Source organism: Labeo rohita, chromosome 19 (assembly GCF_022985175.1).
Source record: "Labeo rohita strain BAU-BD-2019 chromosome 19, IGBB_LRoh.1.0, whole genome shotgun sequence".
NCBI classification, from domain to species: domain Eukaryota; kingdom Metazoa; phylum Chordata; class Actinopteri; order Cypriniformes; family Cyprinidae; genus Labeo; species Labeo rohita.
Window position 1 is genome coordinate 18,039,203 of NC_066887.1, and position 23,760 is coordinate 18,062,962.

The 23,760-nt window shown below is 36.1% G+C and overlaps 1 protein-coding gene and 1 long non-coding RNA gene across 2 annotated transcripts; one reads left to right on the forward strand and one right to left on the reverse strand.

Moving 5' to 3' along the window:
• Positions 1–3,230: 3,230 nt before the first annotated feature.
• On the reverse strand, positions 3,231–15,068 carry gnrhr1 (gonadotropin releasing hormone receptor 1). The gene is made up of 4 exons (XM_051136192.1): positions 14,515–15,068; positions 8,834–9,365; positions 4,731–4,938; positions 3,231–4,374 (listed from the first exon to the last, which is right to left on the reverse strand). Exons 2-4 carry the CDS (start codon positions 9,362–9,364, stop codon positions 3,968–3,970), a joined length of 1,146 nt encoding a protein of 381 aa, XP_050992149.1. The 5' UTR covers position 9,365; positions 14,515–15,068; the 3' UTR covers positions 3,231–3,967.
• On the forward strand, positions 4,949–5,374 carry LOC127181443 (uncharacterized). The gene is made up of 3 exons (XR_007829778.1): positions 4,949–4,970; positions 5,124–5,230; positions 5,353–5,374. It is a non-coding gene; the product is annotated as an uncharacterized LOC127181443 (long non-coding RNA).
• Positions 15,069–23,760: the final 8,692 nt, after the last annotated feature.

Consider the following 23,760-nt stretch of genomic DNA (forward strand, 5'->3'; position numbering starts at 1 on the left):
TTTTTTTCTCGATCACCATAATTTATCACTTAATTTGCACCATTGTGTAGAGAGCTTGGGTGTTCTAGCTCCTCAGAAACCTCTCAGTTAATGAAAATCTTACTAAAAGAACTTTTTAAAGGTGCTGTAATCAGTGGAATAACATGAATGAAATCTGTCTACAACCTGAAAAATATCACTAAAATAGAGAAGGGAGGAATCCCGTTTGTGCTTGTGACAGCGCTGGGCTCTGTAAACACCACTGATAGAATTTACATTAATCTCAATGGCAGTTGCTCGGCTGGAAACAGGACCCCTATTAATCATTTGTATTGCTAAATGGATGACAATGTAAAGATATTACAGTCTGTTGTGTTGTTTTTGCCATCCAGGTGCTGTGCTACATGGATTTGGAGTTAGCAGCTAATTTTATGGCGGATTGAAAAGTAAGTTGAATACAAAAAGCTTCATAAAATTATAATGATGTCCTTACTACTTTTCTGGACCTTGAACGTGGTAGTTGCTTTGCTGTGTATGCAGCATCAGAAAGCTCTTGTATTTCATTAAAAGGTATCTTAATTTTTGTTCCGAAGATGAATGAAAGTCTTACAGGTTTGGAACGACATGAGGGTGAGTAATTAATGACAGAATTTTCATTTTTGGGTGAGCTATTCCTTCAAGATGAATTGTGAGTATGAGTAGTTTCATCCCCACAACATCTGAAGACAGAGCCCTTTTTAAACGTCACTCTTTTTAACAAGAATCCCCAGTACTGCTTTTCAAAAGATGAAGGACACACAACATAATTGTCTGGTGAATTGCCTAGACACAGTCCAGCTCCTCATAGAAACTTACTTCATGAATCAATCTCTTCAAGCACATGTGAACAGCCATCGATGACTTCCATTTGATTTTCCTTCTCTGTATTTTGAGTTTACCTTTCGTAATTATTATGACCTCTGATGATGGGTCAATTCAATAAGGGACACACAAGGTGTTTTGTTTTTCTGTACTTATATACTCTAGACGTGCACATTGAAACAGCAATCACATTCATACAGATCCTTATTTCAATGGATGTGTTCACCCAAAAAGGTTCATTATCCACATTTTCCCCCATAAGACTTCCGGTCTCATCCATGTCCAGCTATTTTTAACTGTACAAAACTGCTCATTTTGCTGCTTGATATTGCAAGTTGGTGTCCTACCATGTTATTTTAACGTATTGTCTTAATTAGGAACACAGTGGTTTTACCATTTACTGCACGTTGTTATTCTTCTCTTTATTTCCCTATAGTGGATAATGATCTGGAAGTCTTACCCATTGGGATTACTTATGCACTGAAGATAAAGGTGAATATATGGATATTGTTAAGTTGTTCCAAACCTGTATGCTGTTGTTGGAACAAAAAATGAGAATTTTGAAGATAAATAATGACTTAATTTCATTGTTCTTATGTGGAAAACATAAAACAAAATTGAAATTAGAGCATTATTGTCTTGAATGAAAAACATCCAATGACAATAAATAGTGCTGTTATTTATTCTTAAATTTATTCTGTTCCTTACACAAAGCTATTGCAAGGCTCAGTCCACACCGAAACGGCGTTTTTGTCAATGAAAATGAAGCTTTTTTTTAAAAAAAAGTTCTTCAAAGAGGATAAATTTGAAAATGCTGTTTTCGCATTGTAGTGTAGACTGTGAAAAGGGAGGTATTTGAAAACGATGATGCATGTTTAGTCATGTGACACGCATTATACTGATATATATCTATGTTTGTACCTGTTATTTGCTGTTCACTTTCACACTGTTGCTACAGATTTGTTACTTTGTACACTCTTAATATCACAATCCTGCAAAAAATTACTTGCGATCAATTCGTGAGGTTGTATTTTAGATCAACATAAACCTGGACCTGGATAGAAAAAACTATAGAAACCATCACAGAAATTCTAACAAACATTTTTTACCACTACCAAATTTTTACAAAACCATTAAAAATGATTTCCTGTAGTGTGTTTTGGGTTTTAACAAGACACCAATAGAAGGCGTCTGATTACCAGTAGAGACCAATAGGCACCATTACAGTTTCCATTAAAACCAATACAATTCTAATAAAACAATTACAAAATCTGTGATAGTTTCTGTTGTTCTTTGTTTGTTTTTTTTTCAGTAGAGAACTTATGTCTGTTCCATCTGTATTCTCTCAGTGAGCTTTCACGAGATTTTACACGTGCGCAATAAAGTTAATTTAACGTTTTCCGATGTTTCGGTGTGGATGAGAAAATTTTGTAAAACACTAATGTGGTTGCGTTTCCAAACAAAAATGCGTTTTCAAAACAAAAATGCGTTTTCAAAAAAACGTTGTCAAATGTACCCAGATTTAAGTCCACTTCCAGAACAAAAATTGACAGTTATATACTCACCCCTTGTCATCTGAGATGTTCATGTCTTTCTTTCTTCAGTCGTAAAGAAATTATGTTTTTTGAGGAAAACATTTCAGCATTTTTCTCCATATAGTGGACTTCTATGGTGCCCTGAGTTTGAACTTTCAAAATGCAGTTTAAATGCGGCTTCAAATGATCCCAGATGCGGTTGTAAATAATCCCAGCCGAGGAAGATGGATCTTATCTAGCAAAACGATCAGTTATTTTTATAAAAATAATACAGTTTATATACTTTTTATCAAATGCTGGTCTTGTCTTATTCTGCCTAAACTGTTTTTTTTCCGGTTCATGACAGTTAGGGTATGTCGAAAAATTCCCATCTCATATTCTCCCTCAACTTGAAAATTGAGATTAAAAAGTATTTAAATAGTATTTTATTAAATGAAAATAACCAATTGTTTCGCTAGTTAAGACCCTTCTTCTTCAGTTGGGATCGTTTACAACCGCATTTGGGATTGTTTGAAGCCGCATTTAAACTGCATTTTGGAAGTTCAAAATCGGGGCACCATATCAGTCCATTATATGGACTTATATGGACTAATATGGACTTAAAAAACATAATTTCTTTACGACTGAGGAAAGAAAGACATGAACATCTTGGATGACAAGGGGGTGAGTACATTATTTATAAATTGTAGTTCTGGAAGTGGACTTCTCCTTTAATGTTAACATAGCCACAAACTGTAAGCCTTTTTGGAGCTTGACAGCTTGTGACTGAGTTGAATATTTGTTAAAAATTCTCTCAATTTTTCCTCAAAGAATAACAACATATGAATGCAACAATATGGGTAAGTAGGCTAAATAATAACATTTTTATTTTTAAGTGAACTATCCCTTTAAGGCTGGATTGTCCATCCACATTAATTTTTAATCACAAGCACACACCACAGAGATGGCATATCATGCATATCATCATAAACACAATATACTGCAAACACGACTGAATGAATTCTGTGAAGAATATTTATGGTGATTCCACAGATAAACACAGTGTGAAAAGCCTGAACATTCACGACAGCATTTCATTTAAATGAATGACTCATGTGCTAAGGCCATTGTAAAACATTAAGTGGCATTCCTAATCAGGATGTAGAGAGGAAATGTTAGATAAGCAACGCGTCAGTGAAGCTTTTAGCTGGGGTTGTCGCTCTGAACTCTGAAATATAATTAATTAGAGATCCTCATTAACTGATTCCAGACACGTAAGCTGTTATACACGAGGCACTGTATATTTATAACCCTGTTCCAGACAGGCAAACATCTCACGTTCAAGGTATTGCCTGAGGCATTGTGCTGTCATTTGGTCCTTTACATTCATATTTACCTGTAGATACGTCTTTCCAGAAGCTTGAAACCACAATGTGATACTGCAAATGTGATTCAAGCAAACGGATACTTGCTCATACTATAAATACCAAGACACCATCAGCAGCATATACATGTAGATGTCTGGACATGGGGTAAAAGTTCTGTATTTCATGTTTACAAGGCAAAACCACACCCCAAATAGTATCTCTATCTCATTGAGGTGTCTTGACCCTCTACGCTTGTTGTCCGCTAGGCTGGTCGCCGCTTCCTAGATCCGACTCGGCTTCTCCGCTTGCGCCCCCTCTCCTTGCGGAGAGTCGGTCCAGTGATTTGGGAGAAGAGTTTTGATTCCTTCTGCAGAAGCAGCTGGCTATGTCCGCTCTAAACGAGGGTGTGAAGAAACCATAGATCACCGGATCGCAGCACGTGTTGAGGTTACCGAAGACGAAGAGAGCGTGATGGATGTATTCCGGCATCACCTGCAGCATACGAGGCTGGAACCAGTACCAGATGCCGAGCAGGTAGTACGGCGTCCAGCACACCACAAATGATGCCACAATGATGATGGTCATCTTGAGGGTCTTCATGCGTGCTTTGGGAATCATGTCGGTTCCACTGCGTCTCAGACAAGGTTCCCCACCTACAAAAGCCAGTGCAAGTTAGAAAGAGATTAGAGAATAGTGCTCTGTGACCTGCTTTATCATTTTGACCCAGAAACCATTTGTAAGGAAATCTCTGCTTTCTAGTGATGTAACACTGGAACACTTAAACTCTGTACTGAGGTTTGAATTTGAATCTGTCATATAACAGGAGAGGGCCTCAAATGTTTTGATCAAATATAACACATTAAAAGTTCACATTCAAGGCAGGCCTAAAACATGTATCATCAACTGTGGAGAAGCAAGTTCTTCATCAGACTCAGTATGGAAATTTGGATGCACCCATGCTGTTTATCAATGACAGGTACCATGTCAGAAGAGAGCAAAAGTCAATTACCCTTCCCTTTACCACGAGGCATCTGGCGGTTGATTTCCACGAGGATTCGCGTATAGCAGAAGCTCATTACCAGCAGAGGGAACACATACAGGGTGACAAAGTGGAACATGTTGTAGGCTGTTTCCTGCCAGCGCTGCTGGAAGCTTCCATGAGTTACACACTGTACAAAGTCAACTCCTTCAGCCTTAATTGCCCTGAAAATAAATAACTGAAAAGATAAAAAGCAATTTATAAAGAAAAGTAAGAAACAGGATTTTTTTCCTGGTTATCTGAGCATTTGCATTATCTTTCCTACAGTAGACAAAAAGATCATTTTTGGTTTCTCATGCAGAGCTATTGTGTGGCATGAAGAATGCTTTTAAAATGTTCATGATGCTTTTGTGTCTTTTATAGAAACTTGAAAGCGCCAGTCTTCATTTATTGTAATTGCATGGAAAAGAGCAACCAGCACAAATGTCATCTTTTATGTGAGGAAAAAAGTCATACATGTTGACATGAGGGTGAGTAAATGATTTTTTTTTAAAGGATTAGTTCACTTCCAGAATAAAAATTTAATAAAAAAATTAATAAAAAGTTATTCCCCCTCATGTTATACAAGATGTTCATGTCTTTCTTTCCTCAGTTGAAAAGAAACTAAGGTTTTTGAAGAAAACATTCCAGGATTTGTCTCCATATAGTGGTCCACACTGCAGTTTCAGTGCAGCTTCAAAGGGCTCTACATGATCCCTGCAGAGGAATAAGTATCTGTCATTTTCTCTAAAAAAAAAAAAAAAAAGTATACTTTTTAACTACAAATGCTGGTCTTGCGCTAACCTGACCTCATGTATTACGTAGTCATGTTGGGAAGGTCACGCGTGGCGTTATCTTTTACTAAAAAGATAAAATGGCATTGGATGTTTTTGAAGTTGGAGGAGAAAGTAAGATGGCCCTACCCTGCCTTTTTGAACCAAAGTAAACAGACGAAGAACTAACCATGTGACCTTTCCAAAGTGATTACGAGTGAAGTTGTGGGTGTGCATAACAGAGCTGCTGCAAGATAAGCATTTACGGTTTCTTTCTTTTTTTCCCATTTTTCTTTGATAGGACAGGGGGGGTGAGACAGGAAGTGAGTGGGAGAGAGAGGGGGGGTGGGATCCGGAAAGGTCCACAAGATGGGATTCGAACTCGGGACACCCAAGGCGTAACTGCACCATATGTCGGCACACTGTCACTAAAGCCACCGGCACTGACATGTAGAGTCTTTTGAAGCTGCACTGAAACTGCAGATTGGCCCCTTAACTTGTTGACTCCCATTTACTGTCCACTATATGAAGAAAAATCATAGAATGTTTTCCTCAAAAATGAATTTCTTTTCGACTGAAGAAAGAAAGAAATGAACATCTTGGATGACATGGGGGTGAGTAAATTATCAGAAAATTTTTATTCTGGAAGTGAACTAATCTTTAATCACTGTAATACCAACACAGGCTCATGAAAATCTCTCTATATATTTCTGCAACATCGCAATTATGTACCTTACTGCACGTTTCATGGCAGTTTCAAAGTAAAATGTCCAGAGATTGGTGCTTAAACACGCATTCAATACGTGAGCATGGCACGATTTTATTATGTTGGTACAAGCATGTATTGCTGCGTTTTTATTACATTGCTTGAGGTACATATTGCAGCTGTTCAAAACTCAGATATATAGGTAGTGTCACTAAAGATTAATGCTCTGTTGTATTGGAAATATCCCTATACTGAACCCAACCCTAAACCTACCTTATAGTGTTAACAAATGCAAAAGTGATATAAAAATACATTACTGGAGCTCCTCATCACTTAAATGCAACGGCATATTGTGTGAGCTACCGAGAAAACCTAATTAATTAGAAAACTCATGCATATGAAGCTGTATATGTGATGACGACATTCAAAAGTATCAGTTTTGAAATCGTGCAAGGTGTTAAAATTGTAAAGTCATAACATAATATTATAACTGTGTGAAAATTAGGCTTTATTAATGAAAACTCTGTACCTGTAACAGTGTTAATTTCATTGCCAAATAATTTTCGTCAACATTTTTTTCAGTCTGGTTTTCTGAGCACACAAGTACTCTTTCGCGTTTCATGAACAGAGGAATACACACAAAATTATGTAGAATTGTTCGTATTGACGAGTATTCACATAAACACACTCGGTTACATCTTGGGTGAACAGTTGGGAGAATATGAGATGTGTATCAGCAATGTTACACTACATCCGTGCATTCAGTTTTAATGGGACAGCAGCCTAATTTATTTGTTATTGTCTGTGGTGTTGATGTTAGTGAAGCAACAAATGAAAGACAGAAAATAACTCACTGCTGTTGACTGAATCCCTTTAGTAGCCCTAATACAGATTAATCTAAATTTATTTATATAAAAAAATACATCTGCTAGAAAGAATGAAGAATGTGGTAAACAAGTGGTTATAAAAAAAATCCATAATTAGGTATTTAATTGAAAAGTAGACCGTTTCTATATGAGAAATGGTTAAATCTGTGGCTATCATGATAAAACCTTAATATCAATGCTATACAATAAGTTATTTTAGAGAAATGCTTAATAAATGCTTTACAGTAGATTTTAGCCGACTAAATCTACTGTAGATTTAGTCGACTAAAATCTTACAATATTTAGTCGACTAAAACTAGACTAAAACCAAAAACAATTCAGATGACTAAAATATGACTAAAACTAAATGGCATTTTAGTCAGAAGACTATGACTAAGAATAAATCAAAATTTGCTGTCAAAATTAACACCGACCTCTCAATCACACTTTGTGTGAAAAGGAATAAAAGTTTTTTAAGTTTTACTGCCTCTAGTGTTCTTTTCAGCTGGAAACTGCAGGGATTCATACAGGTTCGTATAGGTACGTTTTTTTCAATTTTGCAGAAATGTATATAAAGGCACGTATTTTTAATGAGCCTATGTTGCGTAATACACTTACACTTTTAGCTGCAAGCCAAAAGGTTTTCATGTCATGAATACTTGCATTGTGATGTCAAAGCGCTCCATAGTGTGGCTGTTGCTCTATTGTAGGTGTTTACTTCTATTACTTCTATCTATTTTTAGGTCACTATATGACTTTAGAGATGGGGAAGAAGCACATTTTACTATCTCTGTTGACCTTGAATAAAATATTGTACTTTCTGATTAAAAAAAAAAAAATCCATTTGACACACTTCTCTATTTTGTGCTACATAATATATCAGACAGCACACAGTGTGACAGAGGAAAACCCTTTTTCTTCCTCTGGGGGAGGTGCGTGTGCAGAATACAGGTGCTGAAAATAAAGATGTATTGATATCTACAATTCACCACCCACTATCTTGTCTTCAGAATTGTATCTCTTTCCCATTATCCATGGCTGCCTAACTGACCTTGTCTTAGACAGGCTTCTTTATCTCTCTTTTAATGATTTTAAAAGCCATGGTCACATCCACAAGCTGTTAAAAAAACAACATTACTGGAATTAAGTGTGTGGAGAGAAACAGCTCTATAAGAGGGAAAGATGGGCACACTGACAAGATTCAGTCAGGCATTTCAAAGGTTACAGAAAATGCCCTGGGACTAGTGTAGCTTGACAAATAGAATCTATAATCAATGCCGCAAGTGCTCACTGATCCAGGGTCAGTTACTGCACCACTTTAAGCCACAACTAATTACTTAAAAGAAATGCTCAAGCTTAGATGGCTTTCAGGAAATTTGTGTGTAGACAGAAAGTGGGATTTCCCTGACGCTTTCACCGTTTTAATTTAAATTCTATTTGAAACTTTGAAACAAAGCTAAACTCTGTTCAGTTTGGCTGTGTGCCACTTTTCTTCCTCAGAGAAAACAAGTTTCCAAAACACTTTTTCCATCTTCAGGAGTTTTTTAGTATGGTGATCTGTTTATAGTTCCTCTCCTCATATTAAGCTGAAATAGGACACAGTATTTTAATGAAAACCGACACATATTTCCTTCAAACATCAACATTATCATTCATCTATAAATCCTCAGAGGCAATTTTGTGCTATTTCATAACAAGTCAAGTCCTGCAGATGACAACTCCAATTAAAATAACATCTCTTTCACTTACCTGTGGAGAGGCGAGCAGGATGCTAAGGATCCAGGCGGCCAGAAGCATCCTCCTATTCCTGCGGCCGGCATCCAGAGCTTCCAACGGGTGCAGGATTGCATGGTGCCTGTCCAGACTCACCACCACCAGGATGAACGCTGCCGAATGCATGGCAAAAAGCTTGAGGAAGCAGAGGATCTTGCACATGGCGTCACCGGCATACCACTGCACTGTGATATTCCATATAGCGTCGAGTGGCATCACCACGAAAGTCATGACCAGGTCAGCGGAGGCCAGGCTGGCAATGAGAGGCCGCAGGTGGGAGGCCAGATGCCGTCCTCGTCCCCTGGTCACGCTGATCAGCACTGAGAGGTTACTGATAGCAGCGAAGACAAAGAGCACCAGGGTGGCCACCACACGGAAGCGAGCAGCCACAGTGAATGTGGGCGTCTCCCAGTCAGAAGGAAAGCGAGGAGGGGTCGCATTTAGGAGAGAGGAGTTTTCCCAAATGCTTGTGAGATTCACTGACAGAAGAGACATGTTTCCTGACATCCTGTGAAAGGGGACAAAAGACTTGTTTTGTTATATGATAAAGGCTTTTTCTATTACACAAATGTATAATTATAATATTTTACAAGATTTCAGTATCATGTAATTTCAATAGCTACAGAAATGGCCATAAAATTACTAGAACAACTTTACCGGTAAATACAAAAATGCTCTGTTCACACAGGAAATTCAGTTTACCGGTAAAGCACCATTCACACATCAGTTTCAAAATACTGGTAAATTCTGTGACATCATTATTTGGAAATAACCTCTAAACAACTGCACCTCCCAGTGTTGTATTTGTAAACATGGAAGAGTGTACAAGGTCTGTCATTTTGTTGTTATCGTTCACATTCATGCAGCTGGTTTTGGCCCAGAGACATCATAATAAATGACTACAAACTACTAATTTTAAAAAAAAATGAAAATAGTATTTTTTTGTTTTGTTTTGTTTTGTTTTGTTTTTTTGTTTGTTTGTTTTTTGTTTTGTTTTTTTTACGATTTTAAACTAGTCAACTTGAAAATGTATGAACTACAACTACATCTTGTACAAACTTGTCCTACACATATTATGTTAAGAATAACACAAGGAAAATGTTTGAACAGCAGCATTTGCAATGCAATGAACAGCAGCATTTGAGCCTGTCACCATGCAAACATGAAATATCAGACATACAGTAGTTCTGCATATGCATTTTATTCGTTTGTACTGCTTTTCCATTCTTTTTTCTATGCAAACATGGATGCATTTGACTGTTGCACTCGTGTCTCTTGCAGCGTCTCATGCATGAAACAGCATTTTAAAAGGTGGCAACACCAAAGCAATTAACTTTTGGGGAAAAATGATTTCCCTTTTTACTACTGTAAAAAAAATCTTGCAGTAAATAAAAAGCACTAGAAAAATTCAAATATCAAAGAATTGTATATGAACTTGGTATGCCACAATACAGTCCAGAAAATAATAATAATAATAATCATAATTTAGCATCCTCTGCAGACATTTCTTCACAGTATACAGTACTTTCTTGGTCTCCTGAAACAAGACTACCTATATCTCTAGGCATTCATTTCTCAGTTCTGCAAAAATGCAGTACACATACTGTAAAAATGGTTACAAATCAAAATTTGACAGTGACACGTTTGAAGCTGTACAACGTGCTCACTCTAAAAACAAATGGTGCTATATAGCACTAAAAGTGGTTCTTTGGCTCGTAATCATAGGGGAACCACTTTTAGTGCTATATAGCACCTATTTTAAAAGGTGCTATATGGCACCTTTGTCAAATTCAGAGGCTTAACAGGTTCTTTGTATGGCAGTGGTGCTATATAGCACCTTAACGACCCCAAAGAACCACTGAAGAACCGCTGAAGAACCAGACAGGGGCTTGACCGGTTCTTTATACACTAACGGTGCTATATAGCACCACAATCACACCAAAGAACCGCTGAAGAACCGCTGAAGCACCATTTTTGTCTGTACATATAGAGTAGTGAAATTTCTATAATCTGATGTACTGGTACTGTATACTGTAAATATACTGTATGTGTAAGTATAAATTCCTGTGTTGATTCGTTCAGCCCTCTCCTCTCTCAGTTGTTAGGATGCAGAGATTCTGATTGGTGTGTCATCAGTTTTGCTCATGTTTACCTCATTGTTAAATTTTTTGAGAACTGAATAAATGGTTCGGGAAAATGTGGCAACTAAAATCTGTTAGATTATGTTAACAATCGAGAAAACTGCAATACGACTAGATTCTTACCCATCTCTGCTACCAGTTTCCATGATCGGCATCTTCTTATTGATTTCATGTTATTGTTTCGTCAGATTTGGCAAAAAGGTCTATATCCATGATGAAAGTGGAGCGAGCGGTCGGAGAATCGATTAGCAAACAATGAATCTCAGACATATCCAGATGGTATTGGATTTCTCAAAGGACGAGTTAGTTGAGAAGCAGCAATTAGTATCTGATTTACGAACAAATGTAAGAACAATTATTTAATTAACTGGACCGCGCTTTGTGTTTTTGACTGAAAAAGAACCGGTTCATAAGAGTCATTTGTTAATGAAGCCGACTACACTGGGCACGCTGCGTGCAACCATCGTGAACAGTTTTTGAAAGACGTGTTTTTGCCATTGATCTCGTAGGTATCTGTTCTACTTCGAGAGAACAAATTTACTAGTATTTTTAAAAAAGGTCCTGTTCACACATGATCTCTTAGCGGTAATTTAGCGGTAATTTGCCAGTAAAGACTGTATGTTTGAAGGGGGCTAATGTGAATATTAGGGTTGGATAGCATTCAGAATTTAGGAATTGGCTCCTTTTTAATTCATGAGTTGGAATTTGAATTAGAAGAGGAATTTACTAAACTACAATTCACAGAAATCCAACAAGCAACAATATTTTAGATAAAGAAGAACTCTTTGATTTTTGTCCATGAATTTGTTTAAAATATTTAAATTAAAAAAAATACTAAGTTTGGGGTCTCTTGTTCATCAAGGTTGTATTTATTTGATAAAAAATACAAACTGCAATATTTTAAAATATTATTACAATTTAAAATAGCGGTTTTATGTTTTATTATATTTTAAAATTTAAGGTAAAAATACCAACAATGTTGTAAACAGTTATGCTGTTTAATATGTTTGTGGGAACCATAAAATCTTTTTTTTTGGATGATAGTTGAATATAAAGTTCAAAAGAACAGTATTTATTTAATTGTAACATTCCAAATGAATTAAATTAATGAATTAAATTAATTATTCAAAAATAAGTAACTAACTAAATAAAAATTGGTTATTAAGTTACATTTTAAATTACGTTAAATAAAAAAAGACCAAGCAAGCCTTTAAAGCAATTCTGCATGTTCATGACCTTTGAAGGTTTAGAGGCAAGACAGACAGATTCACACTAATGAGGTAATTGAAAGAGAGCCAATTCTTCAATTTTGATTTTTGCTCAACTGTAGATTCCTGGCATCTCTTCATGCACTTTTCTGAATAATGCTTTCTAAAATTCCTCAGAATGTTCATCAAAACATGAATATTCCCATCACATAATCTAAAAAGCCTGATTACCATTACATTAAAGTAACCACACAGACATTTTTCACCCTTACGACTTTTCAAAATGTCCATCTCCTCTGCAGTGTAACATCCTCTGCATTTATAGCACCCATCTGCCAGCTCATCTTCCACAGATAGAAAACTCTTGCCACAGGCATTTTATTTTCACTCCGGGTCTCCTCTAGCAAATAGGGGGACCTTGGTTAAGTGGCAGGGAGATAGATTACACCTCAGAAGTTCTTTAAAGATCTATATATAAACCTCCAAGACAGCACTGCGCTGAGATTATGCACAGCAGACTGAGATTTACAATTACAAGTAATTCATGCATACAGTAGTACATATGCTCTAATGGCCATGTTCATCATGCTTGCAGATATTTTATTGGTTATACTCTTAATGAACTTCTAATGAATGGATTTCTAATTGAGTGATTATGTGATAAGATTAATAGACGTATAGTATATGTTCTTGATAACATCATGCTGCCCGGGAGACAAAAGATGCTTTGATGTTTTAATGGTGAAGGGATCCCACACTGGCTCTGGTTCAGATATAAATGCCCTATCATGCTGACAAATGGCTGTTGTCAGTATTTCCCTTCGCTCTCAAAGTGATATGGTCTTTTGTATAGCTGTAGTCAGGTAAACAGCATGGAGGTGATAGATAGAGAGAACCCTAGTGAACACGACCGGTGCGCCAGCCTCCCTTGTATCTGCACCCCCCGCACCAAATTGCACAGCGCTCCTGTACTACATCTCTGTCTTTTCCGGCGCAATTGTTCTTCATGCTTGACATGAAATTTATTCTCGAAAGAGTAGCAATGTCTTGACCTGGAGAAACTTACTTTGTATTTTTCCATCTAGTGAAATCAATATGCATTTAAAAATCCATTACATTAAGGATATTAGTTTTTGTTGTTTTGTTTGTGTGATTAATCAAGTGAGCCTGTGTGTATCTGCTCAATGAATTAGCATTATACAGCTGTATAATAGATGACGTCCTTGGCTTTACAGTCATCTTGTTTTTTTGACAGATCAGTTGAATGATTGCTGGACATCTGCCCCACTGGAAACATGACTGATTTGCACCGCTGCCTCTTAATGTAGGTAAACATTATGCAAATATATGCAAAGCAGAGTGTCAGCCGTCATAACTCTTTGTGATGTGGCACAAGTGAGGTCATGAAGCTGAAAATCTTACTAAAGCGCTGTTAGAAATGCACGATCACAAAACTACTTGGCTTGTACACAGAATGGGTATGTTTTCTTTGGTGGACCCATTCATTCAGTGCAGTTTTTAGGGATCATTGTCATCATAATCTCCGAAACTTTGCATGTGAATTTGCGTAATTATATTCATATCCCTGCTCACATGACTAATGACTTAGAGCCAGCTAATTAAGATAGGAGTGATGAGAATATTAAGATTTCATGGCAAATGATTGTGTGAGTGGGGTGATATTTGCCAGAGTGGCCTGAAATAAGACTTTATAGCTTATAAATTCTTATTCTGACCCACAAAAGAGAAAATAAAAGAATTTTTTTTATGGCGTTCAGTTTTCCCATTGACCATATCTATTAGACATTTTGGTTGGGTGTTTATCAGTTAGTTTTTCAGATTTTATATTTCATGAATCACATATTTAATAGCAGAAAATATGCACATGTGGTTCATAAGCATCACTTTCGCAGGTTTTACCTATTACTTTATGCCAGATATTGGTGTAAAATGGTTAGATCTTTGGTTTTCTTTGGTTCAAGTCAAAAAGCTTTCATGGAAAAACTGATTTAGGATTCATCAGGTTTTAGGTTCATTTACATTAGTTTCTGAAATCAGTTCCAAACTTAGATCCTTTATTTGTCTCTCCAGAGCTATGGTAAGCTGTTTACCTACTTAAAAGCATTTCTGAGCGTCATATGGTCTGATTTGATGATCGTAAAACAATCATGCACTCAATGCCCAGAAATACTTTCTAGGTAGGCTGTTTAGAGTAGTTAGGAAAAACCTTCCATTATTTTCTAATCTCCTCAGTAAGCGAATTACAGTAGTTAGTGCACAACTGGAGCAGAAACAGAGATAGACTTACCTGTATGCTGCAATGTGTGATTTGTAGACTAATCCATGAATATTTCTCTCATTTCCACTAATACGCGGACAGTCATTTACATCTAGACATGCTGCACTCGAGAAATTAAATGCAAATCATTATCAGATCAAAATAAGTGCCGTGTTGATACGCTGGCAAATCCACGAGGAGTCTTGTTCTCCTCCCATCCCCGCATGAGCTTGACGGCACCGTGGACTCCTGTAGGGAACAGTTTGCCGCAGTCAACCGTAATTCACTCATCAGGGTGGTAACGATGATATCCCGGTGCAAAAGTTTAGATGCTTAACGATTTAGCATAGTAGGGCACTTTTTAAGAAGCTACACGTTGTTTTAGTCGCACTTTTTGCCAAAACTCGAAGGTTTAAAGGGACTTGCGGAGCTGTCCAGGTGCTGAAGAGTCTCCAGTGAAGAAAGCCAAAAGCTTCAGTGTCTGTACAGCAGCCAGCGCTGCTTCACCCATAGACACACTTATCAACTGCACAACACCCTCCTTAACGCAACAGCACAGTGAAGAAACCTCAGCGTCATCGTCATTTGAGCGGGAAAACAATTAAAATGCTACAGTAAAAATCCCTTAGTTGGTTGACTCTAATTTAGCTTACACTCTAAAAACTACTGGGTTAAAAACAGCTTAGCGCTGGGTAAAAATACTGACCCAGCGGTTGGGTTAAATGTTTAAATGTTTAACCCAACCTTCTGGGTAGTAACCCAACAGCTGGGTCAAAACAACCCAGTGGCTGGGTATGTCCATATTTTCCCCAGCGCTGGGTTGTATTAAACCCAGCAGTTTTTAGAGTGTAGGTACCATATACGGTGGACTACACGACGACGTACATGTACGGTAAAAATAATATACCAGATATGCGAATGTTTAGATTTTGTTTAAAGAGTTAGTTTTTTTTAATTAGTTAATATTGGAGTGTTTTATGCAGTTTATGTGTATTGTGTTAGTCTTTAAGATACTGGTTGTTATAGTCTTTTTATAATTTTATAATTATTATAATTTAGATTATAATTATTAGGTACAATTCAATTTAAAATCCGAATACAGTAAAACACAATTATTTTAAACGGTTGTGTACCCATATGAGCATGAATATATACACCTTTTGCCGTGTAAAAAAAGTGGGTGCAGCCATTTGTACATTTTATGGGTCTGGCTTCCGGTCTCATCGCGTCTAGCTATTTTTAGCTGTACAAAACAGCTTGTCTTACTGCTTAATATTGCAAACTGGTGTGTCTTCCCATATTATTTTAATGTATTATCTTAATAATGAACACACTGGTTTGTAGAACAGTTTTACTGATTCAGATTTATTCTTTATTGTCCTCTGAAAGAGGAAATTTGTTTACTGCACATTGTTATTCTTGTTATTTCCCAATAGAGTTTTTTCACGATGCGTCATCAGTTGGCCATATTGGTGGTACTGAACGTAAACAGTGCCATTAAACCAAACTGAACTCGCAAATTTTGCTGATTATTGCTGCTGAAAATGGTCAATTATTGTTGTGTTTTGTGCTCTACTAATCGGTCGGACTGGGAAAAACATTTGGAGAACTACAGACTGTCAAGAGTTATAAAGAATCAAAGAGAAGAACAAAAGGCGTTTGTGGTTGGCCAAACTGAACCTGGATTTTCAGGACAAGAATCTTGAAACGTGTTTGTTCTTATCATTTCCAGTCAGGTAGGTGAAATATTCGGGTAATATCTTAATTAATACTGCTCATATGCGTCTTTGCCACATATTAACTTTAGTTTGTCAAAATATTGCACCATTGTCTGTTTACTAAGCCCTTCTGTATGATTTACAGCTTCCACATATTTTTTTCCCGTGATTTAGACAGCATTAATTGTGCAACCATCCAAGTATTTTATTGTTTACATCCAAGTATTTCCAATATGGCCACACATCTGGGTAACTGACCAAATCATGACGCAAGTGTAAACCCTCTATAGCGCCTAATGAACCGGAAGCATCGCCCATAGGCATACTTTTGTGAAGAATAAGATGGATAGGCCACAAGAAAAAGTACAAATACGCACAATAGACTTAGATGCAACAGGCCTATACAGTGCTTTCTATCAATTGTACTTTCCATGGACCAAAACTCCAAAAAACAAAGTTGGGGAAAATGAATCTTTATTACCTTTATACAGTGTGTGCCAAAGACTGTAAGTCTATAACAGCCTCTTTTTCACCTGTGTTAAATTCAATATGATGTTTAACCTGACTAAGGTTTGTATACACATTATATAAAATATACAGTTACGATCACCAGTGTTCAAGATAAGAAAAAGAAGGTGAACTGTTCTAATATGTCAAGGCTCAATCGACTCTCTAATGCTATCTAACTGTCAGTGTTGGGGGTAACGTAAGTAACGTGAGTTACGTAATCTAATTTTTTTTAAAGTAACTAGTAGAGTAAGACATCACTTTAGGATTTACAAGAAAATATCTGTTACTTTTCAAATAAGTAATGTCAGTTACTTTGTTTTCCCATTCATTGACTGACAGCTCTCTTGTGCCTATGCTGAGAGAAATCGGGAGTAAGTGCAGAGGGAATGTGTGAGCTGTGTAAACATGATACTTACTGATAAAAATGGCAACATGCATTTACTCATCTCAGTTGCACAAAAACAGATTCATTATCTCACAAAACGAATCCACCTTGTTTTCCACATAAGAGTAGGTTGGGACTTTTGTCAATTTTATGGGTCTGGCCTCCAGTCTCATCCACATCCAGCTATTTTTAACTGTACAAAACAGCTTGTTTTGCTGCTTGATACTTACCATATTATTTTAATGTAATATGCTAATTATGAACACACTGGTTTGTAGTGAAAACAGTTTAACGGTTCACTCCACGTTGTTATTCTTCTCGTTATTCAATGAATGGCATGGCACAACTGAAAGGTTTGTTTGGGCTGCGCCCTCTACTGTACAGATGTAAATTTACATTTCCTTCTGCTAAGGCTTATTCTTTTCACTTTTGGTGTGAAAGGGCTTTTACAATAGCCAATTGAGAACTTATTTTATATTAACAACAAACAAGCAATCCCAGGAGAGAAAAAAGTTACGCCAAAGTAACTTCATGCATTGATTTTCATGGTAAGTAACCAAGTAAAGTAATATTGTAATGCATTACTTTTAAATGTATCTTTTCCCAACACTGCTTATTGTTGTCGAGACCAATAAAACCCATTTACTGTGACACAGCTGTCAAGGGAGTCCCTTGCAATATATATCTAACATCATTATTGGATTCTCTGTCTAAACTGGTTTAAATGCAACAGATGGTTATTGAGATCTGATTGTTCCTGTGGTTAAATGTTATAAAGGGGTCTATGTTCTATGAACCCTTCTATTGTATTACACATATATGTGTTAACTGAGGCATTCAAATGCAAACGCCTTTTAAACCTGCTTCTATAGACGTTTTTAATTGCAAAGAATGTGTTGATGTACATATTCCATTTGCAGTTTGATCTCTGCTGTCACATCTCTCCAAGGTTAACTTGTTCAGAGAAGAAATGTCGTGCAGGTTGAGGATTTCGCTACATTCTTATTGCTCCGCGGATTAAATCAATTAAGAATTATAATTAAATAATACAAGGCAGTTTTTACAGAGAGCGAAAGAGCGACTGTTTAATTCGCTAATGTAAAGGACATGGTACAAAGTTCATTTTATTCTTTAGTTCTGTACTTAATAGACTGTACAAGATTTTACAATTATATTTCATGCATTTAGCAGGCTCTACAGGTAGCAATAAATGCAATTTTGTATATTATGACGTATGAATAACTACTGTAATATTCACATAGTTTGTCTATTTTCAGACATGGATTAGAATTAAATGTATAGGACAACCTGACTGATCATGGGATCACTTATAAATATAATCCGCTTATCTTCTTAAATTAACTAGGTCCTATGTGAATGCCTTGATGATGCTTGATGATAAAGTTTCAGCAAAAATAATAATAAAAAAAGCGATTTGTGGTATTTATTAAAAAATCTTAAAACATAAAATATATTTAAATATATAGGCTAATATTTTTCATTAATTTAGCTCGCGATTATACAGCATTTACGTTCATACAAAATAACTACAATATTTAATCGCATGTTTTTACATAAAATGTTTCTTTTTTTTTTTTTTTTTTTTTTTTTTTTTTTTTTGCAGAGCCAGTGTTTTTGGCTGACAATCTCTTTTTAGGTTGTACTGCCCTCTGCTGGGAAGATTTCTTTATTTAACCAGTCAACAGACGGTCTCAGCATAAATTAATATTTTTCACTCCGGATTATTATTATTATTATTATTATTTTAATTGTATTTTTTTTTTTATATAATTCTTTAAAGAATTCATTCTATGATTGTTTATCTCTATTGTAAACCAATCAGAATGTTATATGCAGTAAAAACTGTAATTATTCTCTGTGTGTAAATATAAATATCAATTTAAAAGATATTTTAAATTAAAATATACTGCAATTTTTCATTGTTATATATATATATATATATATATATATATATTTAGTGATAACTGTCAGACTTTGAGCTTTATGGGGTTTAAAAATACCAGGTGTCTTTTCTTCATGATGAAACTCATTGATGTTGTCTAGAACACAATGACCTCTTTATATAATCTCTCTTTTCACCTTAGTATGCATTACTAGCTAACCACCCAAGTGTGTGTGTGCGTGCACTGCAGTCTTAGTTGACAGATTGCATAACATTCATGAGATTATTTAATATGCACTTTGAGTGTTTACATAACATCTCCCCTGTCTTTGAGCTTAAGAACAGATTTGATGCTGTCTCTAATATTGATGTCGCATATCTGATATCGATAATACTTGTATTAATATCTTAATCCTCTCGTGTGCTAAATTTGTTGCTGAATATGGATTTGGAAGTGTTCTCTATCCAAATGTTTTTTTATAATCAACATTCAGACCTTTGAATGAATTGACAGCTCATACGCCAGAGGAAGCCCTCCTCCAGTTGTGTCTAATACTTAATGTTATTCAAACCTTACTGAGCTGTAACTCATTAACATGAAGCTTAATTACTCCCTGTCTGCTGTCTTCCTACCACTTAATTTTGAACATTAATTAGCAATGAGAAATAATCTCTAACATTGATCGAAGCACAATCATACATCAGTGATAATAAATCAAGCATGGAGTTGCAACAAACAAAAATCTTTGTATATGTGTGTTCAAATCTTAAAAGAGTATTCATGCTATATTAAAATGAGAACGTTCATTTAAAATAACATAACAAAAGACTTAATTCTATGAAGCATTTATTGTAAACCCTTGATGAAATCAGTGCTTGAAAGATGGAAAATGCTCTTGATGTGTGTCAATTATATAAAGACTGCTGTCTTATCTTTTGGAACTGTGCTACTTAGATGGAATTTAACATTATGACCACCAGGTGGGAGACTAGCTCCCTAAAAATGACAATAAAATGCCATGTAGGGTATTGTACAGTACTTACAGACAGCACTAGCACAACCACAACTACTCCCTAACCAACACAGAGCCCACAGAATGTGCACTGATCTATATTTAAAGTTAAAGTTCAAGAACAAAAATTTACAGATAAGATAATAATACTCACAAAAACTCATATCTCATTTTTTCCCTCAACATCAATGGAAAAAGATTAAAACCCTTTACAAAAAAGGTAAAACACTGATGTAGGATGATTTTTAAGTTGGAGGAGAAAATGAGATGGAAGTTTTTTTTAAAAAAGTGGATGATTACTATTAAGCAGAAATGCGGTGCAAATAATTTTCAGAGAAAAATCAGAAATAAAATAAAACAACAACAACATCCATAAAAGGACAGTTCACTCAAAAATTAAAATTACCCCATGATTTACTCACTCTCAAGCCATCCTACAGGTGTATATGACTTTCTTCTTTCAGACAAATACAATCAGAGTTATAAAAACGTATAAAATGTCCTGGCTCTTCAAGCTTAATAGTAGCAGTGAATGGCTGTCGAGATTGTGAAGCCCAAAAAAGTGCATCTATCCATAATAAAAAGTGCTCCGCCTGACTCTGGGGAGTTAATAAAGGCCTTCTGAAGTCAATCGATACGTTTGTGTAAGAAAAAATATTTATATATAAAACTTTATGAACTGTAAATGTCGTACGCACGTTCATGAGAGAGTGCCGTTCCGGTGGATGATGTAGGACGTAGCTTAAGCTCCAGTTAGAATATGCTAGTCTTACGAAAACCAAGTTTTGTTTACAGCAAAGGAAAACCAGTCTCCTCTCAGCTTATAACAAAATCCTCAGATATTTTTATTTACAAATGCTTGTGTTGTACTTCTAATTGTTATGTTTTGCTCTTCAAACTGTATTTCTGTGTTCAGCATGTTAGTGAGAGATTACGGTTTATAAAGTTTTAAATATAGATATTTTTCTTACACAACTGCATCCATTCACTTCAGAAGGCCTTTACTGACCCCCTAAAGCAGTGTGGACTACTTTTTATGATGGATGGATGCACTTTTTTGGACTTCAAAATCAACAGCCATTCACTACCATATAAAGCTTGGAAAAGCCAGAACATTTTTTTAATATAACTCTGACTGTATTTGTCTGAAAGAATAAACTCATATACACTTAGTATGGCTTGAGGATGAGTAAATCATAGGGTAGTTTTAATTTTTTGGGGTGAACTATTCCTTTAAGCTCAAATCATACTAAATGAAAAAAAAACATACTGAAAAAAAAAACCCTGTGGTTTCACACAGTTATTTCAGTTTTCATCTTGCATTAGCTGTAACTGCATGAAACATACATTTTTGTAATGTGATTTGAGCTTTAGGATGATTTTGTTTTGTTTTTAATTTGAAATTTGAAATCCATGATATATCGGTATCATATCAGTTATCAGTTTTGAGGCCAATTCACTTCCACTGTAACCCAGATTTGTGCTTTTGCATGTAAAAAAGTGGAAAAAGTAGTGGAAATTAATGTGGTAATCAACATTATGCCACAAAGACTATCAGGTTTATTAAATATTCCTTTAACAGTTTAAGAAACTGATGGCATCATTGAAGCAGTTGCTGTTTTTGTTTTCTCCATGATTTTTCAGTCAGGGCTTTTAATCACGAATTAACCCGCTTAGTCTGCTTAGTTTTAGTCTTTAAGGCAGACCCCCTGCTGATTTGTCCAGTTAGATTGGGACTCTTTAAAGAACCACATACTGAAGCTGACATAAACGTGTTACCATCTCGCAAGGTGTTTCTTCACATTTTTGATGTGGGATTGCAGGAAACATCACATAACAGCGGTGCAAAAACGACTGAATGCACTGATGTGAAGATGTAAGGAAGTTCACACCATTATGATATAAATATGTATTGAAAATTCATATAGTGTGTTGGTTCACACATTTCAGAGTCTTTGGTGTGTTGCATACACCACAATTAAAAAAGCACACATATTTGACAGGATACTTAAAAATAGTGTTTAAGATGACAGGTTTAAATGTGAACCTGTTTGGAAGTTACAGTACCTAACATGTGACTTTGCACTCATACACTTGCCACATGACACCATGTGACTCCAAGACCTTATACAAACAGAAAGACACAGAGAGAAAGAGAGAGCGAGACTGGAATATCATTTTAGCCACTGAATCTAAAAAACTGGGTTGTTGATATTTCATAAAGTAAGTGTTAGCGTTCATTGGACTACCGGGTGATGATGCAAATGGCCAATCCGTGGAGGGAATGCTGGATTAGCTCAGAGAATCACCGCATGCAATATTTAGCACTAATCTGTACTCTTAAATCCACCAGGCCCTCCTCATTGAAATGAGTTACACATAAAATCTGTTCTGAGAAACACAGTGGAAGTAAGTCAGCGCAGTTAAGCTGTCACCTGATTTCAAATAACTGCCAAAATAATGCTGTTGGTTGAAGAAACATTTGTCACATAACCGTTTTTCACCAGTTAGACTTTACAAAAGTCACTCTGTACTTTGTTTCAGTTCTGTTTAAATCTAAATAACGATCTAGCATCATTATATTGGTAGCTTTTAAATGTGCGTGAGGTATTCAGATGAAAGATAAGGAACTTCCTTTGATTCTTGGTTATTTTGAACATATGACTCATTGAAATACCTTTTTTTGGAGAAAGGAAATTCTTATTCATAATTGTTCATAATGGTGAATGTCTAAGTGCTCTAAATTTAAAGTGATAGTTCAACAGTTCATTCACTCTCATGTCGTTCCAAACCTGTATGACTTTTTGAAGGTCAAAGGGGTGCAAAAGAAATTTGGACCCCGTGGATTTTCATATGTATGGACAAAAGCATTAAGGAATTATTCAGAATATCTTTTGTGTTTTCACTGAACAAACAAAGTCCCAAACGGTGAGTAGCTAAATTATAACATCATTTTAATTTGGGGGTGAATCAACCCTTTTAAGCTTGTCATTTCTTTATGAACTATACAGTCTCCTTATGATATTCCTTGTGTTCATGAAGTAAACCTTTTAATACAGTGCTAAGATGCGACATGGAGTTACTCAGACCCTTGTAGGTGCAGACAGTAGTGAGTTATTAATGTACTCCATATTGCAGTGACTCATTCAGTTCGTGCGTTGTAAATCTGCCGTAAACAGCACAAACCACCGCTAGAGGTCTCAGCCTCAGTGTTGACAAACAATAAAAGAGTTCTATGTGAACATCAATACATACCCACGTTCGGTTAAAACGCTATGCGGGTTTACGGTGGGCAAATGTTGCGATTTGTCACTAATGTTCCGTGCCTGTAACACAAAGACAGCTCCAGTTAACCCGGGAGCTGCTTCTAGCTGCCTCTGACGGGACAAAGCCGCTGCGGTCCCATATAGCCGCTACAGTATTTGACGAGCGAGATACAGTATCATAACAGTGAGTGTAAACAATACCCGGATGAAAAGACGCTGCATGTTACAATGATTTTACAGGGACTGGTTTTACTGTACACGCACGTGCAAACGATAACGGACTTTTATGGTTTCTTCGTGAAACCTTTAGTTACAGAGTTTCACACCTTTGTTGCACTCTTAGTATTCTGGCTGCAACAATGCATGCATGTCTAAGTAGGTCAAGAGAATCGTATTGTTCAGTCAGTGTGTGCTACTGCCCCATCAATGTGTCGACTATAAGAATAAATGAGGGCAAAATAAAGAAAAACGATTTTAATAT

Excerpts from the sequence above, each read along its gene's own strand:
- gnrhr1 (XM_051136192.1), bottom strand. The coding sequence starts at position 9,364 with ATGTCAGGAAACATGTCTCTTCTGTCAGTGAATCTCACAAGCATTTGG. Across the intron at positions 4,939-8,833 it reads TCCTGCTCGCCTCTCCACAG|TTATTTATTTTCAGGGCAAT; the intron begins GTAAGTGAAAGA and ends TTATCTTTTCAG. Across the intron at positions 4,375-4,730 it reads GCCTCGTGGTAAAGGGAAGG|GTGGGGAACCTTGTCTGAGA; the intron begins GTAATTGACTTT and ends TGGCTTTTGTAG.